Source organism: Oreochromis aureus, linkage group 5 (genome assembly GCF_013358895.1).
Source record: "Oreochromis aureus strain Israel breed Guangdong linkage group 5, ZZ_aureus, whole genome shotgun sequence".
NCBI lineage: Eukaryota > Metazoa > Chordata > Actinopteri > Cichliformes > Cichlidae > Oreochromis > Oreochromis aureus.
Window position 1 is genome coordinate 30,796,993 of NC_052946.1, and position 16,475 is coordinate 30,813,467.

Consider the following 16,475-nt stretch of genomic DNA (forward strand, 5'->3'; position numbering starts at 1 on the left):
CCAATAAGTATGAAATCCAGAAAGCTACACAACATGGGGCAGTTCATTTACAAATACAAGTCTAACTTAAGTTTCACACTGTCTTTTGTTAGAAAACAATCACATTGTTACAGCTTAAATTACACAAAATGTCAGTAATCTGCACTGTCATGAACAAAAATTTAAACCTAATTTTTCATGATTTGTTGGATTAACCCACTGAGGTCTGAAATACAACCGCCATTTATGACTCCTTTAGAGTTTACGTTTGTATTTCCCCCTCAAATTGTTTCATTTTATTTTTTTCCCCTTGGCTTGTTTGGTATCTTTTCAGCTCAACTGAATTTAGTTGTTTTTTTTCACTGACATACTGCATTAGTATTACTGATCTGAAATCACACAAAGAACTTAAAACCCTAGTAGTATTTTTTTACTGTAAAAACCCAGACATGCTGAGTAAATTTTTATAACTTGAAATGCAAATATAAATTGTACATTTTGTAAACATATACAACTATTTATCTAAAAATGCAGCCAATACACCTGCCGCGTTTTTTCATTTTGTACAACCATTTAAAAATATTACTAAAACTAAAGTGAGAGAACAATCAGGTGTCGCAATAAGATGCCCGACAAATGATGTGTGCCAGTAAAAAAAAAAGTTTGTCCACCAAAAGACAGAGGAGAGCAGCACAGGGACAAACCTGCAGGCCTGACAACAGGAGGTGTATCACTCCGCTGGTTTTCTACTTAGTGACAGTGTTTACATTGCAAATGTGCTTTTGTGACATTCATTAGTGCCCTCACTGACACACAAAACAAAACGACTACACAACAGAACAACTACACAAGACAACACAACACACTAAGTATACACTCCACACTAAACGTCACAAATCTCCCACATCTAAAAACTCTCTCTCTCTCTCTCTCACTCGCTCGCTCTGTCTCGCTGCCGTTACCGTCACTCCCAAAACTCTCCCTCTTCCTAAACAACCAAATCCCACATGTTGACTTTTTTTTTTTTTAATTGGTCGACATGGTGCATTTTTCCACCGATAGGAAAAAGGTGGCTTTTTTTTTCTTTCTTTACTGTTTTCGCTGTCCTTAGAAACGCTTAAAACACACACACACACACAAACGTGGCGACAGTATTTAGAAAAAAAGCGTGGCTTATATATATTATCATAACTCTGGATTTACTGGCCTGTAATTAAAATTTAAAAACTTTGAACTCCGAACTTTCAATATGGGCTGAAATAGAGACTCAGCGTGGCTGCAGCTTGTTGCTATGTCAGCTTAAAATAGTCATGTGATTTGGAGGTGCAGCGTGTCCGTGGACCCCACAGGGTTAATAACACTCACCTTCCTTCCATTTCCAGAGTGTAACATCCAACCAAATGTGTAAAATCCGAAATTCCCATGGTGTTGTTCAAAATGTGCTCTGGCACAATCATAAGCATCGCTTGCTACTGAAAACAAGAAAAAGCCGGTCCTGCTATGGGCTGAACCATTTGTTAATGGTGGAGGGGGGGAACACTATGCAATATATTCAGTTTTAGCATTTATATTCACTGTTGACTGTAAACGCTCAAACTGTTAATGCTATCTTATTTTAATAAACAACACTGTCATATGCAAAACTGGGGTGGCACTTGGGGTGGCAAGGGATCATTTTAGGGTGGCAGTTGCCACCCCATGCCACCCTTCTAGATCCGCCCCTGGACGGGAGGCCGTCGTCTGTTGTGCAAAACAAGGTTTAAACTGTGATGAACGTGCTTGACCCACGCTATGATATCTCGTTGCGCGTCCACTTCAGTGACAAGATCCTTCCAAGCATGTATGAGCAGGAGAAGTTTAAAGTTATGGCTGAACTGTCCCAGGCATCTTCTGTTGCTCCAACTACAAATGGGTGGAGCTCCAGGGCAACGGAAAGCCACGTGACCGTGACCGCCCGTTATATCACAGCGGAGAGGTAGATACAAAGCCCTGCACTGCCCTATAGATTACATTAGATTAGATGAAACTTTATTTATTTCTCGGGTGGGTTCCTCCGGGAAATTCAGTTTCAATAGCACAGCACCCACAGAAGTTGCAGAATGTGAGCAGAAATATACAATGTTTACACATATATAAATACAGAGTATACAAAAGGGATAAATAGAATAAATAGGAATAAGGATACAAAGGAACGGCACATTTCAAGTATTGTGAGTCTATTGCACCGTTGGATATTAACAAAAACTATTGCACAGTGAAAAGGCACTACAGCTCTACTTGTTCCCCCTCCTCTGTCCCCGCTTCCCCTCCAGCGAGGAGTTAAACAGTTTGATGGCGTGTGGGACAAAGGACTTGACTTTGGGAGAAGCAACCTGTCACTGAACAGACTCCTCTGGTTGTTTATGGCCATGTGCAGATGATGCAGAGGCTGCCCAGCATGGTCCATAATGTCCATATTGCACCTTAATTTGTTTTTATATAAGTGCGTGGAATGAGTCTTCAGTTGAATGTTTTTAATAGGCAAAAATACTTAAATAAGTAAACCAAGTAGTAGAATTTTTTGTCTTTTTTTCTATTTTGCTGATCCGAAAATTGATCCGATCCGTGACTTTAAAACCGTGATCCGATCCGAACCGTGAGATTTTTGATCCGTTGCACCCCTAACAGAAAGTCTGTGTGTGTGTGTGTTCTTTGTGTGTTTCTGTGTGTTTGGTTTCAATTTGGGCGTTTACCCTTCTTTCAGCAATACCTCCATTCTTTCTACCTTTTTGTCACTGTGCTCTGCTTTTTGGGTTTGTGTGGATTTCAATCCATAAATCCTAAGTACTTAGGGTAGCAAACAGCAGGACTATAGTGTTGGATAAGGACAGAAAGATGAGCTACATCAGCACTTACTATAATGTAACCACAGAGTAGTGAGTCTGTCACACTCACCGAATCACAGCATTATCCTGATTATTTTGTTTCATGCTCATTCATTAAGGAAACAGATGACTACACACCTCACTTTCCATCCCATCCTCTGGGCAGTTTATCTCTGCTTTTCACCATCTTACAACTGCCAGTCTTTACCCATTCACCCATAATGCTTCAGGCCAGAAAGAGTATCTGACAATGTGCTAGTTAATTTGATGCAGAGATTGACTGGATGAGCTATCAGACACCACTCTGTCAAGTCTTCTCTTTTTCACTCTCCATCTTGGCAGTTGCATTTTCTTGCATTTGTAGGCAGAAGAAGTTCTAGAGGAAGGCCTGCATTACAGGAAAAAGCTTTCAGATCCAACTCCTAGGGGACAATCGATCTCTCTTTGCGGTGTGCTGTTTTTGCCGCTCCTCCATGGGGGCCCATTGATATCGACCTCCACTGTTTACCTGCTGTTTTGTGTGTGCGTGTTTTAACATTTGTAGTTTGCAGAAATTGTTTTTTTTTTCTTTTTAATTTAATTACCTATATATTTGGTTTGCTGATATTCATTTTAGTTCTAAGGGCTGAGAAAGACTTTGATTTAACCATCTGCTATGGTTTGTATCATTGCCCAAACACCTTTTTCACAACTGACTGAGACCCAAATTTTCACAACAAATGAAATAAATAAATAAATAAAAAGACAAATATAAATAAATAAATGTGAGGGTGCTACATTTTATTTGTTATAAACCTAGCTGATAAATTTTGTGCTACTGTGGTTTAATTGTAGAACAACTCAAAATAGCCACGTTTGCTTAGCAGTTTGTTTAAATGCTCATAATAATGCTGGTCAGCAAGGTGTAAACACGCATTTAACTGTGTTGATGGTTCTTGTGATGTATTGGTGTAATCACAGCAGTAATATGAAAGAAAATAAGTCAATACTAAAATGACTTTGTTCATTTAAATTGAGATTTATACCTAATAAAAACTTCAAACATTAGCTGACCTTTTAATAGCAAATAAGAAACAGCAATAAAACATTTTTAATAGTGTTGGAGTCACATGTATAATTTCGTGGGGGGAAAAATCTCAGTGGACTAACACTTCTCAAATGCATGGAATCGAGGATTAGAGAGGGTGCTGAAAATTTAATTCCACCAGTCTTAATATTTAAAAGAAGTCTCAGTGTTAGGAGTACAACCTTTCCTCTTTCCCAAGTCCAGTTCTGACAGATGTGTCTAGCTGTCAAACTGTAAGAGACTTCAAGCAGGTAGTCATTCAGAAATGGTTTGATTTGAGGTTTCTTTCTTCCATAAATTCTTCCACATCTGGAATCATCTTATCGTTATGTTCGTTCCTTTTGGACTTGGTGAGTTCCGTCTCTGTCTTGGTTTGAATCCATATAAGCAGTAGTCAGGACTGTGGATAAGTGAACTATGGCTTTGTTTGCAAAAACAAAGCAATGGACTGCATCAGCATTTACCATAATAAAACCAATTACCCAACACCACCACAGAGGGAGAGTCACTGTGCTATTCTCATCACTTTTACTCAGTAGTGTTAAAAAAAAGTGTTGCCTATTATATACTTATTCCTCAAGTGCTATGGGAGAAAACCTCAGTGCGCCTACTCATAGTATCTAGCCATTTTTCATTAGGTTTTACTAAACACTTGAAGAACCAGAGAAACAAAACACATGTAGAGCACTTGTCTAATCAGCAGGTACAACTTTCAAATGTGGCATTTTATTTCCTATTTGTTAATTATTCATGGATCAAAGATGTGACAAATCATACAGTAGTGGGATAGAAGTCTCAGTAAACATGTCTGAAACAGGCCTCTCCTGTAGATGAGACATTGAGTCTCAATGGGACTACCTGTATAAATAAAAGTTAAATAAAACAAACACACACACAAATACATATATACACACACACATATATACATATATATATATGTGTGTGTGTGTGTGTGTGTGTGTGTGTGTGTGTGTGTGTGTGTGTGTATTCTATATTTGTGGCTGGCACACTGATTTGACTGCTCTCCAATAGGGAGAGCTCCCCTCCTCCAGACACGCACCTATATGCATACACACACACAAACACACAGCTGAACTCATTAAAGCCTGGCTGCTAAGAGCACCCTGCTGCTGTTCTAACAGAGGTCCCCGTCTGAAACACCCGGGCAGCAAGGACAATTGTCCCTGTTTTGTGGGAATAAATCACAGGAGCTAAATGTGACTAGTGGTGTCTCACTTTGATTATCACTGTTGACATATTAGCTGAGTACAGAATACAGATTGTGCTCTCGTTCTCTTTCAAAAATGGTCATTTGCTATTGCTGACTGGATAATTGCAGCCTGTTGTGTCTCTGCAGAATTACAGATAAAAAACAAGTATAGTGAAAGCTGTTTTCTGACATATACTTTTAGGGTTTTCTTCTCTTTTTTTAAATAAAAACACTCTCCACTTATCTTTCATAGAAAAAAGTGTCATAAACCGGCAACAGGGTTGTCAAATGTACCAAAGACTTCAGTATTTCAGCCAGTGGATTTTTATTTGAAGGATGCAGATGATAGCGATAGAGTGATACTTTTTGACTAAAATTTTTGACTTCTGAATTCTGACAGTCACTCAACTGATCTGTAATCTGAACTAAGTATTTATTCAGTCTATGTGAGACACTGATAAATTTTGTTTTGTGGGCTCTTTTACTCTAACAGACATCATCAATGTCCGCTTAATTTATTAAAAAATGATGGATGAACAAAAAACTGATACAGATGGACCCGTGGTCAATTATGGAGCTGCAAAAGGGGCTCGCTGTTCAACTTTTAGATTTGTTTTGTGTGTGTGTGTGTGTGTGTGTGTGTGTGTGTGTGTGTGTGTGTGTGTGTACTGTCATAGATAGTTAAACCTAGTTAACTACAAGGGACCATTATGTGATGGGATCACGACACCCTCAAATGCCCTCGGCTAAACACCTGTAAAGTTTTGTGACTGTAACAAATCTGTTTTCTAAATTTGACCTTGTGCTCACCAGTTTGGAAAATATCAAAGTTTCAATTTAAGTAAGTCATTCACTATGTAAATAACTTCTTCATTTTCAACAATATTCTCTACCATTTTCCTGGTTGCTACTACAATAATATATTCCATAACAGTAACACTCCCTGAAGGCCAAACATTGGTTTTCATGGTTTACGTTGGGTGGAGCACTGACACTCTGGGCTTCATTGCTCAAGGGCTGGGCCGCAGTCATCTCTGGACTCTGGATTAATTTTGATAAAAATTATACACGTGCATCATGACTGAACCTTTACAAGGCTATTCTATTGACACTGACTGACACATTCAATTTTGATGTGAAAGCACCGTGGTTTGCACATTTACTTAACAAGCAAGAGTGCCTTGGTTTAATTCTGAGAGGAGACACAGATCCCTTGGGGATTGTGTCAGGAAGGTGTAAAAATCTCCCAAATTAAACATGTGGCGCTACCTGCTGTAGTGACCCCTAGTGAATGAGGGAGCAGCTGAAAGTAGCATCTGTGAACACAAATAGTTCCAGTGTATGTACTTGCTAATCTAATTGTTCTGTTGTCAGATGTTAGTACAAAAATTGAAACATGAGTATCAACTCACAGTGTAACCCTTTACTTTGCAGACTCCCAGAGGTCAGGATCTCAGACAACGGGCCTTATGAATGCCATGTGGGCATCTACGACCGGGCAACGAGGGAGAAAGTTGTCCTGGCTTCAGGGAATGTTTTTCTTACGGTTATGTGTGAGTATCATAACTGCACTCCATCTTTATTTTAAAAGCACCAAAAGTCAATGTCTTTTTCGTTAAAATAGGATGCTCAGGTGGGACATGTATTGCATGGCGAGGGACTGTTCAAAGTCTGCAGGTCAGACAGAGAGAAAAGACTGAAAAACTGGTTGTGCTGCTCGCCTGCAGGCAAGGGAGAAGCCTCTTGATCACTCAAAAGACTGTGAAGCTTCAATATGCGGTGCCATAGGGGGATGTTTAAAAAAATGATACAGAGATACTGTGTTTCTGTATTTCAGAGGAAATTGTTTTTACCCCCAAAACAAAAACAAACAAAAATATTAATCAAGTGTTTAAAATGTTCTAGGATTTAGATATAATTTTACTGTCTTTCTTAAAAAAAAGTATCCATTTCATTTCTTTGATAATACAGTGAGACAAGCTTTCTATTTCAATGTTAATTTCCTAAACAAACCTTAATTTGTGTGCAAAAAATATCTGCACATGCCCATCATCTCTGATCTTTCCTTCAATTGCCCTAATTTGAAGGAAAACGTGTAGCATGCTGGATAACAATGAATATTTACATAATCAGATTTTTGTTTCTAACATGTGTGATCAGTTGTTTTGCACTTGGTATAATTTTGAGAATATCTGTTAGCACACTGCTGCGTGTCAGGGTTTTGTGGGATTTTTTTTTTAAATGACACACTAATCAGATGGATGTTGGCTCAGAGAGAAAACAATGGGAGTAGAGGCGGCAAGTGAATTATTTACCCTCACTCAATGAACACCAAAGATATTTTACAAAGAGGGGATTTTTTAGGTTGATGCAGTATTATTTTTTCTTGTTTAAGGATGTATTTATTTTTTTCTGTCACTTTGTTGACTACTTTTTTCGTGCTGTTGTGACTATCTTAATGACATCAAGAATAGTTAAACATGTTCCCTGTATTCTTGTGGAGGGATAGGTCCTTGGGCTATGGAGGAATTGATTAAATTTCATTAATGATCTTTATCTTGAATTTCTGCCATCAGACGTTTATTGCTTCCTCCAGATATGAAGTTAAAAGAAATTTGGTTCCTGAGGGTGTGTTAGCAGGGATCATAAAATTGATCCAACTAACAATTCAAGTTGATAGGAAGACATCTTTCTACTATAAAAGCAACTGTTCAGAAGTCTTACAAATTTTCGATAAAGCACCTATTTTGTTTATGTCTTTGATTTTTTATATTTATTTTTATCAAACATATTAATTTAATTCACATGAATATTTGCTTTCTTCCATTTACCTTTTTATGTTGTTGCTTCTTTGTTTCAATCCCTATTGCCACTGTTTAGTTGCCGTGATATTTGATTCAATCACTGGAGGAGGTTTTGTGCCTGTAGCCTATTGCTCAGCCTGTGCTGTAATTATTGTATTTAAGTCCCTCTTACAACAGCTGCTTTGCTTGCCTCTGATGTATCAATTCCAGAGCAAAGACATGCTGTTCTCCATGTGGTCCTGTGGCTAATTAGCAATTGTAAAATTCTTCAGTGGAACACCAGAGAGGGACACCATTTGACAACCTTACTCCAGTATTAAGATTTTTTCTTTTGCCCCCAGGAACTGGTGATGCTTTTTTTTTCTTTTCGTTTTAGTTCTTTTAACATATACATTTAAACTAAGCCTGTGACCCTTTTATTTTCTTTTTGATAAGCGATCGGATAAATCTGTGTAGAGCCCTCCCCCACATTCCACATTTACTTAAGAGAAAGACTTTATCAATGAGAGGGGATTTGCTCAGTTAACTGTTTTGTGTTTCACTCTTGGATTGAAAGAAGAAAATGATGTGGTTGTCGGACGGCTGCAGCCCCCTTACTCAGCTGGGTCTTAAATCACCACTCCACTAGAAAGGAAGAAGAATGGCCCCTGGCATTGTGGCTAATTGCCGTCTAAACTGAAACAGAATTATTCATAACCTATTAGTGTGTCAAGTTCAATGGGAAGTAAAGAAAAAAGCAGAGAAGCAAAAGAAAGAAAATGAGAAAGAAAAAAGTCAATTAATAGGAAGCGGTACATGGTGAGTATTTTAATTTTTTAAAGGGCTTCATAAATAAGAATTATCATTTTAATGCATCCGCTGCCAAGAATTCAATCATTGAGTTTTAAAAGGCTAAACCCTGAACTCTTGATACTCACACTGCTGTCCTTCACTTTCTTGCAAGTTTGAGAAGTCTTTTTCCTGCACTCCTATGCTGTGAGGGATATCGCTTCCAATCGATATTGGCCGTAGTGTTAAAGACCAAACTGACTCAAACTGTAAGCAGTCATGTATTACAGTTAGAGTTGTACCAGTTGCAGTTATTTTAAGTTTAGATTTTTTGGAAACTCTGATCAGTCGATTTGGGTTTTAATCAGTCTAGGTGTACACTGCCTCCCATCCCATGACAGCAAGCATAGGCTCCAGCACCCTGTAACCCAGAACTGGAAACGCAGTTAAGAGAATAGATGAATGGACAGAATCGTCATTACACTGCTTTGTGTATACATTCAACAAAATGTAAAGGAAGTAAGTTCTCTTTTGCAAGTAGTGATAGCTCGACCGCAAAGGTCATTGATTGCAATAAGTAACACCAGTTTCAGCTTCAAAAATAATGGTTGCATAGATACACATGCAATCTCCTTTTGTTGCTGTAGCGAAAGAAAGAAAAAAATATACAACGAAAGGAAAAGGCCTTCTATTAGGTCTAGTATTTCTTGACAAATGACAAAAACAATAGTACTGTTGCATATAACTCTGGTCCTATAACAGGTGAACAGCATCGAATTTATTCAAATGCAAGTACCACTGATGCCTTCATAGTTAAAATACACATTTTGAACCAGTCAAAACAATAAGGCATTTTCTCTTTAATTATTTATACCTTTGTCATGTTCCGTTCTATGTAGAATAATTTGTATTGTAGATTTGTATAAAGCAACAAAGAAAGCCAGAATATGAGACATTTTGTTACATAAAATATAACATGTTATTCACATGTAATGGATTCATTATAGTGTGCTTTTAAAACTTCACAGGACAGACTTGTTTCCAGGCAGAAAAATTGATGTTTCATTCTGAAAGCAGTGACATATCCATTGCTGTAAAGCTAAGGTCATAATTTAAGGCTTTGGAGGGTGAAAAAAATCAATATCTCTTTCCCAATGGTAAAAATCCGGTCATTATTTGTTATTACCCAAAGTGATTTCTATGCGACATTCCAAAGATTACGGGGAAAGGGTATTTGTCTCATAATAACACATCCTGACCTTGGGAAGCTCGCTCCTAGTTGATCTGTGCATGTTGTTCAAAGCAATTAGCTTTTTGTGGTGCTGTGTGTTTGAGACAATGGTTTGGCAATGTGTGACTTCTCCACAACATCATGTCATGTAATTTTAGAAATGTTTTCTATTAATATTTAGGATGAATAAGATTCCCTTCATGAGACAGCAGGGATGGTATTTGTAATCCGTGGATACAGGGATGAAGGTGTAGAGGGACTGATTACCTTCTCTTCCCATATAACTGGGATTCGCTTCAGTAATAGACATCTAACTTTAATTAAACACTGTGTATATTTAGGTGCTCATTTATAAATTCATGGGTGGGATTAATGGTGTGCAAGCCAAGCCCTTAGACAGCAATGCCTGCAGACACAGCAGTTCAGTGGACTAGTAAGAAGAGTTTAGTGGCTGTGTGTGAATGCTTGCATGCCAGTTTGTGTGTTTATGCTTGGAGAGGCTTGTTTGGGTGGCAGGGTTTGATGGATTGTTAGTGAGCAATTGTTTCCTCTGTGTCCTGGACGTGTTGGGAAAATGAGGCAAACATCTTGGCCAGAATCGACAAAGAGTGACAGTGTCCTAATTCTCCTCCCTCAGAAAGAATGCCAATTTTGTCAGACTTATCACTTGCACTCTGAAGTGTTTGCTATGTCGTCTTTTAGACCGCCTCAGGTCATCATAGGGGATTGTTTGAGAGTCCTTGATATGATTCTCCACTACTCTCTCATTTATCCTCTGTGTCACGTTCCTGCTCATCACACTTAATGTTCTACAGAGTGGTGTCATCACCAGAACATATTCAACTGATTCCATACAAAAGTGTTATATGCAAAAGACAATATGATCTACTTTGCTATTTTAGCTACATGTTATGTCAACATTATATTAATATTTTTCAGGAATTTGTTGAATCAGGGTTTTCAATCCAAAGATTTTTGTCAATGAAAATTAATTTTCCACCATTTTTTCTATCACTTTGTGTCAAAAATTGTTCTTTTGCAATAATGGTGCTGCAGAGATACACACAGGATGTCCTTTGGCATTGGTGTCTTGACACATAGTCCTTGATGCCAAGCAATAATGGTCCTCTTGTAAAGAGCTGCAAAGTATAAATAATGAAGTAAGAGCGTTTGCAGCACAGCCAGAATCAAGGTTCATATTTGTTTTCTCTCACAGATTAGTGTTGGAGTTTTCTCTCTGTTTGCTTTCACTTGGTGGTTAGGTTTATGCTACTTTATGCTGCTTCTTTTTTCAGGTATCAAAAACTAGCTGATTGGGTTTGGTAACTAAAAATTACTTGTTTAAGTTTAAGAATGAAATATGGTCTTGGTTAAAATAATCCCCTTTACAATATTAAGCCTGAACATTGATTTGTCCTTATCCAGTGAGTCTCAGCATATTGGCTATAGGTCCTTTATAGGCATTTGTATGTGATGGGTTTGGAGTGAGTCCTGTTTCGCTAACTTCCATAAAACACTTTGTATCACAACAGAGATGTTAAACAACACCCTGTCCATGTCAGTGACATGCCAGCAGCTTCGACAATTCAATTCAGTTTTATTTATGTAGCACCAAACCACAAAAACAGTTACCTCAGAGTCCTTTATATTGTAAGATAAAGACCTTGTAATAATATAGAGAAAACATAGAAAAGCCCAACAATCAGATCCCCTATGAGCAAGCGCTCTGGAGACAGTGGGCAGGAAAAACTCCCTTTTAACAGGAAGAAACCTCCAGCAGAACCAGGGACAGGGAGGGGCAGCCACTGGTTGGGGTGAGGAGAAGAAAACATGACAATATGTGAGAATAAACAGACTGTGATTTTAGTTTCCTTTTAAACTGCTGATTGATTAGACTTAAGCTGCAATGTTACTTGGTTTGGTGTAGGAAAAGATCAAAATTTGATTTAAATTGACTATTTCACAATGCTCACCACAATGTTAAATGTTAAAATGCTCTGCTTAATAGGTTGCTAGGATGATATTTCTGATCTGAGGACATGTGGAAAAGATATATCTATGAAACATACTTCCACTTGAAATTTACTTCTTTCAAAGTTTTGCTGACTGACAAGAAAAAAAGACGCATATCTCGCTAAGAGAACACACTGCAATAAACATTAGACTATCCTTTGAGGAGTGTTTTTTCCCCTTCTCTAACTTGAGCAGCTTATAGAGCCAATATGTTGGCTTGGAGCCCACTGTAGTAAAAAAAAAAAAAAAAGAATTAAATGAATTCAGTTGAATTATTAAATGTCTGTCTTTGTGCAAACCCTGTGGTGATAAATGAGGCAAAAGTAAACAACCCATGGGCTTCCTCAATGATTCTTTTACCCAACATTGAACTGACAGTCTGTGTATCACTAATTCAAAGTAAAGGAATTTCTCTCTGATTTTCTTTTTTTTGGGGGGGGGCTCCCTTCCATACTCAGTTTTGTCAGAAAATATCCCCTTTACGTGTTTTTGCTTTTTCCAAAACGCACTCAAACATGAAATCTTTTATTAACAGAGAAGCAGGGTTTTTAACCTTCATTGGTAAAACAGTGAAATATTTTGCTCCAATCTTGCTACTAATTAGCTTCAACTGGGTTGCGGCATAATCTTGAAATCACATTTGGAGCCATACTGTATCTCATTTGAGGCCACATTAACGACAAGCCATTTTTACCCTCTAGCTCATTCAGTGCCTCATTCAGTTGACATTCACCAGGCACTCATCAGCAGGGCGGCCAACGCATGCCAAGGCTGAAGCCTCATGAGTAAGCCTGTTTTCATACCAAGAGATTTCACACAGCAAACAAAAAACAAGCATCTGATGGTTGCGTCATATCATCTGCTTATATTCTGTCCACTAAAAGACTTTAGGATGCAATATTTGGCCTGACAGAGTCTGCATGAGCTATCATGACACACCGTCTAGCTCTTTTCACAGATGCACTTAGAAGCTTAAACTTGTATAAACGTGGAGAATACAAATGTTTGTTGCATTTGGTTCTAACATTGAACATTCTTTAATCCATGTGCAGTAATAGTCTAGTAAATTCTCACTCAGGGAGTGGGCACTGCACTCTATGCAGGCAACTCCCTCTGCTTTACTACATGTGAACAGAATTGCAAACAAGTCTGAAGCAGGTTATTTCCCGCTATGTGCAGTTAAAAAGGGCAACTTCGTACAATATACCAACACACTTCTCCAACATTTTAAGGAGTTTATGTGTGAGAAGAGCTGATGTAAGCCAGTTATGTGCACTGATTAATTTTCTTTTGCCTTTGTATGCATAAAACTATAAAGCAGCAAAAGTAGAGGTAGCAGTAAAGAATCCTTTGAGATCTGATGGGCAAAAAGTATCTAAAAACATAGATCATAGGAAGTGCTATAATATTTCAAACACTAAGCTCTGCTAAAGACATGGATGAATAAATATGATAATATTTTCCCATTTTATACTGTAATAATTTTCTCAAATACAAAGTCATATGCTTGATGTGGTTACAAATTTTAACAGTAAATGATGTTATCTATTGTCACAAGAAAGGATTCCAGGATTCAGTTATCTTTTTGGAAGCACTCAGTTTTTTAATCTTTTGCTTCATTCCATCCATCATTAACTGCTAGCTTAGTTTTAGCTGAGTACAGTGCACTAGGTTCAGTTTGCAGATTATTGGCAAAGACAGGCAGAGTGTCTAGGAAAGGGAAAAAAATATTGAGGAAAATATAATAGCATTATTATCCAGCCATAGCATTCCTGTGCTGCGCTTCAGTCCTATGTGCCCTATATTAAGTAGTGCTAAAACACAAAAGTGATTTTTTTTCAACTGCATTATTTTAGGGTATCTATTTTCATCTCCCTTGTACACACTTAATAGCATGAGACCTTGCAGGCAAAAGTTTTGCTTCTCATTTTGAATTTAGCTGTGTCCTGAGTAGACCCTGCACGACTGTAGAGTAGCACTGTGAAAGAGCCAAAACTTGGGCTGTGTCGAGTACATTTTGCAGTAAACAAATACCATTTTCCTCCATGTGACATCAAGGGATGTTTATTAAACCCCAGAAGGCACAGCATCTTCTACCTGTAAAGCATTAATCATTTCTGCATGCACCTCTCCTGATATATAATCCGAGCCATGGCAGAGCAGCTGTGGAGGACATCATGCAAAGATTGTTCTACTGTGCCGCATATTAACACTATAACACTATACTTTCTGCTAATTCTTTTGGAGAGTGAAACATCACTTAAAGTAAGTGAGTTGTATAAAATAATGGTCAAGTCAAGGTTGTAGACTTGTCAGTTGCATTGAGACGGAGTTTCTGACAAGAGGAAGCTTTCAGCAAATCAGCGTTTTTTTCAAAGCACCACACCATAATGCAGAAGTATACATCTTCAAATGGCTCCAAAAGTCTTTAAACCATCACTTCAGAATAACCTTGTGAAGTCTTTCATGATGCAGCCCTTTCTTGTTTTCTTGGGTAGCACTCCTACCTTTATCCTAGGACATGTATGCCTGATACTGAACACGGTGCCTCCCCAGTGTCTCCTTGTGGTTCTCTGAATGCTGTGAAGTGTAAGCTTCATTCCTTGTGGTGCGCTCTCCCTCATTCCCTTCATTCCCTCTCACTAAGGATGTCTTCATCACTTGCTGCGCTCTGCTCCCCACCAAGGTCCCATCTTTTGAGCATGGATGACAGAGTCGGCGACAGAGGAGAAACAGCTTCGCCTCCCTAGAGACAAACTACTGATTTTACCAAAGGATAAAAAAACCCCTCTTTGTTGCGCTACCTTTTACCCCAATATCACCTTGCTTGATAATTCTCCTTTTCTGTGGACTTAACTGCCTAAAATAGTTTTTGACTTCACAGTGTTGAATTATTTATTTCCCAAGTTTGCCAAAACTTATCATTGTTATTCTTTTCCTTGTAATTATTAATTTAGTCATTTTAAGAAATGATACTGATTTTGATTTATTTTCCAAAAGACAGCTGAGTTAGAAAAAAGAACAACTAAAAAGACTGAGCTCTGTAGTTTGTTATTTAAGTGTACAATTTGATTCATTTTTAGCCCTAACATAAAGATAATAAATGAAATAAAATAAAATAACTAAAAATGAAAGGAAATAAACAGGTCACTTATCTGTAACTGTGCCTATTTGGTTTACTAATAGTTCTCTTTATTTTGTCAGGAATGTTTTGTAAGATTTTGTAAGAATTATGTTCAACTAAAATATTTCAATCCAAAAACCAGAAAGTCAGTGAGCTCAGAATAAGAAGGCCTTGAAAGACATGTTTTCTTTCCATTACATCTGTAGAACATATAAAACATTTTTTAGAACATATTGATGAGATAGATAATAGTGAAACTTTGACCGTAGGCTGTGTTTATGCTGTTAGAGGATAATTTCAGTACACACTGTGGTGAGAAATTTGAACTCAATACCTGTTTTAATATAGAATAGAGAAAAAAAATGAAAGAAAACCATAATTCCTTGAATCATACTGTCATGGTCATGGGTTTGGGGACCCAGTGTTTTTGTGTTTCCTGGTTTTTGAATATTCTTTCAATTAGTTTCTGGTTATATTTGTTGGTTCTAGTCCTGGTTTTTGTTACTGTGCCTCCTCTGTCTTTCATGTGTCACGTCGAGTCAGTCATGTCTGTTCATCCCAGAATCGAGTCTGTGTCTCAGCTTGTTTCTCATGTTAACTGTTTTATTTTTATAGTCCCTCATATTGTTTTTAGTGTGTTCAGTGTTCCTTCCCTGTCATGTGTCTCTGATTAGTCCCAGCTGTGTTTTCCTTCTGTTTCACATCTCCTTGTTATCCTTGTGTATTTAGTCTTCTCTTCTCCGCTGTTGGTCCATCTGTTTATCTCCCCTCAAGTTTCCAAGTTTCAGGTTTTCCAGCTCTCGGGTTTTGCGATTCAGGTTTTTGTGTTTTTCTCTATGTATCTATTGTTTTGGTGTTTAGCTTTTCCCAGTTTAGTTTTGTTAGTTTATCTCAGTCTTCCCTTGCCTTATGTTTGCAGTTTTGTGCAGCCCTAAATAAAGGCTCGTTTTTTTCTTAATATTCTCTTCCATCTCCGTCATCTGCATTTGGGTCCACACTTTCTCATCTCCATGCTGTGACACATACAATAAGGGTATCCAGCTGCTCTGTTATGCTGTGAGAGGCATGATGCTAGATTGTTTGGGTCTGCTTATCTCTAAGGAGAAAAGCGTGATTTTAAATAAACACAAACTTGTTTTAAGTGCTCACCTGGTGTCTTCCAGAATAGCACTTTCAACAGGCCCCTGAGGGGGTCACTGAATGGTTTGACAAGTATGAAAATTATGCCAATCATATGTTTTGGCCGTCATAGTCACCAGTCACTTGATCCAGTTTAAGAGCTATGGGAAATTTTGGTCAGACATTAGAGAACACTACCCAGTACTTTATGAAAACACCAAATAAAGAAATATCTTTAAGAAGAACGGTGTTCCAGAAACTTATAAGCCAAGGAAGCTGTTATACGCCATGATTTTA

At 37.8% G+C, this 16,475-nt stretch overlaps 1 protein-coding gene across 2 annotated transcripts in view; it reads left to right on the forward strand.

Annotated features, from left to right (window-relative positions):
* igsf21a (immunoglobin superfamily, member 21a) overlaps positions 1–16,475 on the forward strand; it is a 167,464-nt gene that overhangs the window by 103,619 nt on the left and 47,370 nt on the right. For both annotated transcript variants that reach the window (XM_039611907.1, XM_039611908.1), the window contains one exon: positions 6,554–6,672. In XM_039611907.1, the coding sequence (XP_039467841.1) occupies positions 6,554–6,672 (119 nt within the window). The remainder of the gene's footprint in view (positions 1–6,553; positions 6,673–16,475) is intronic.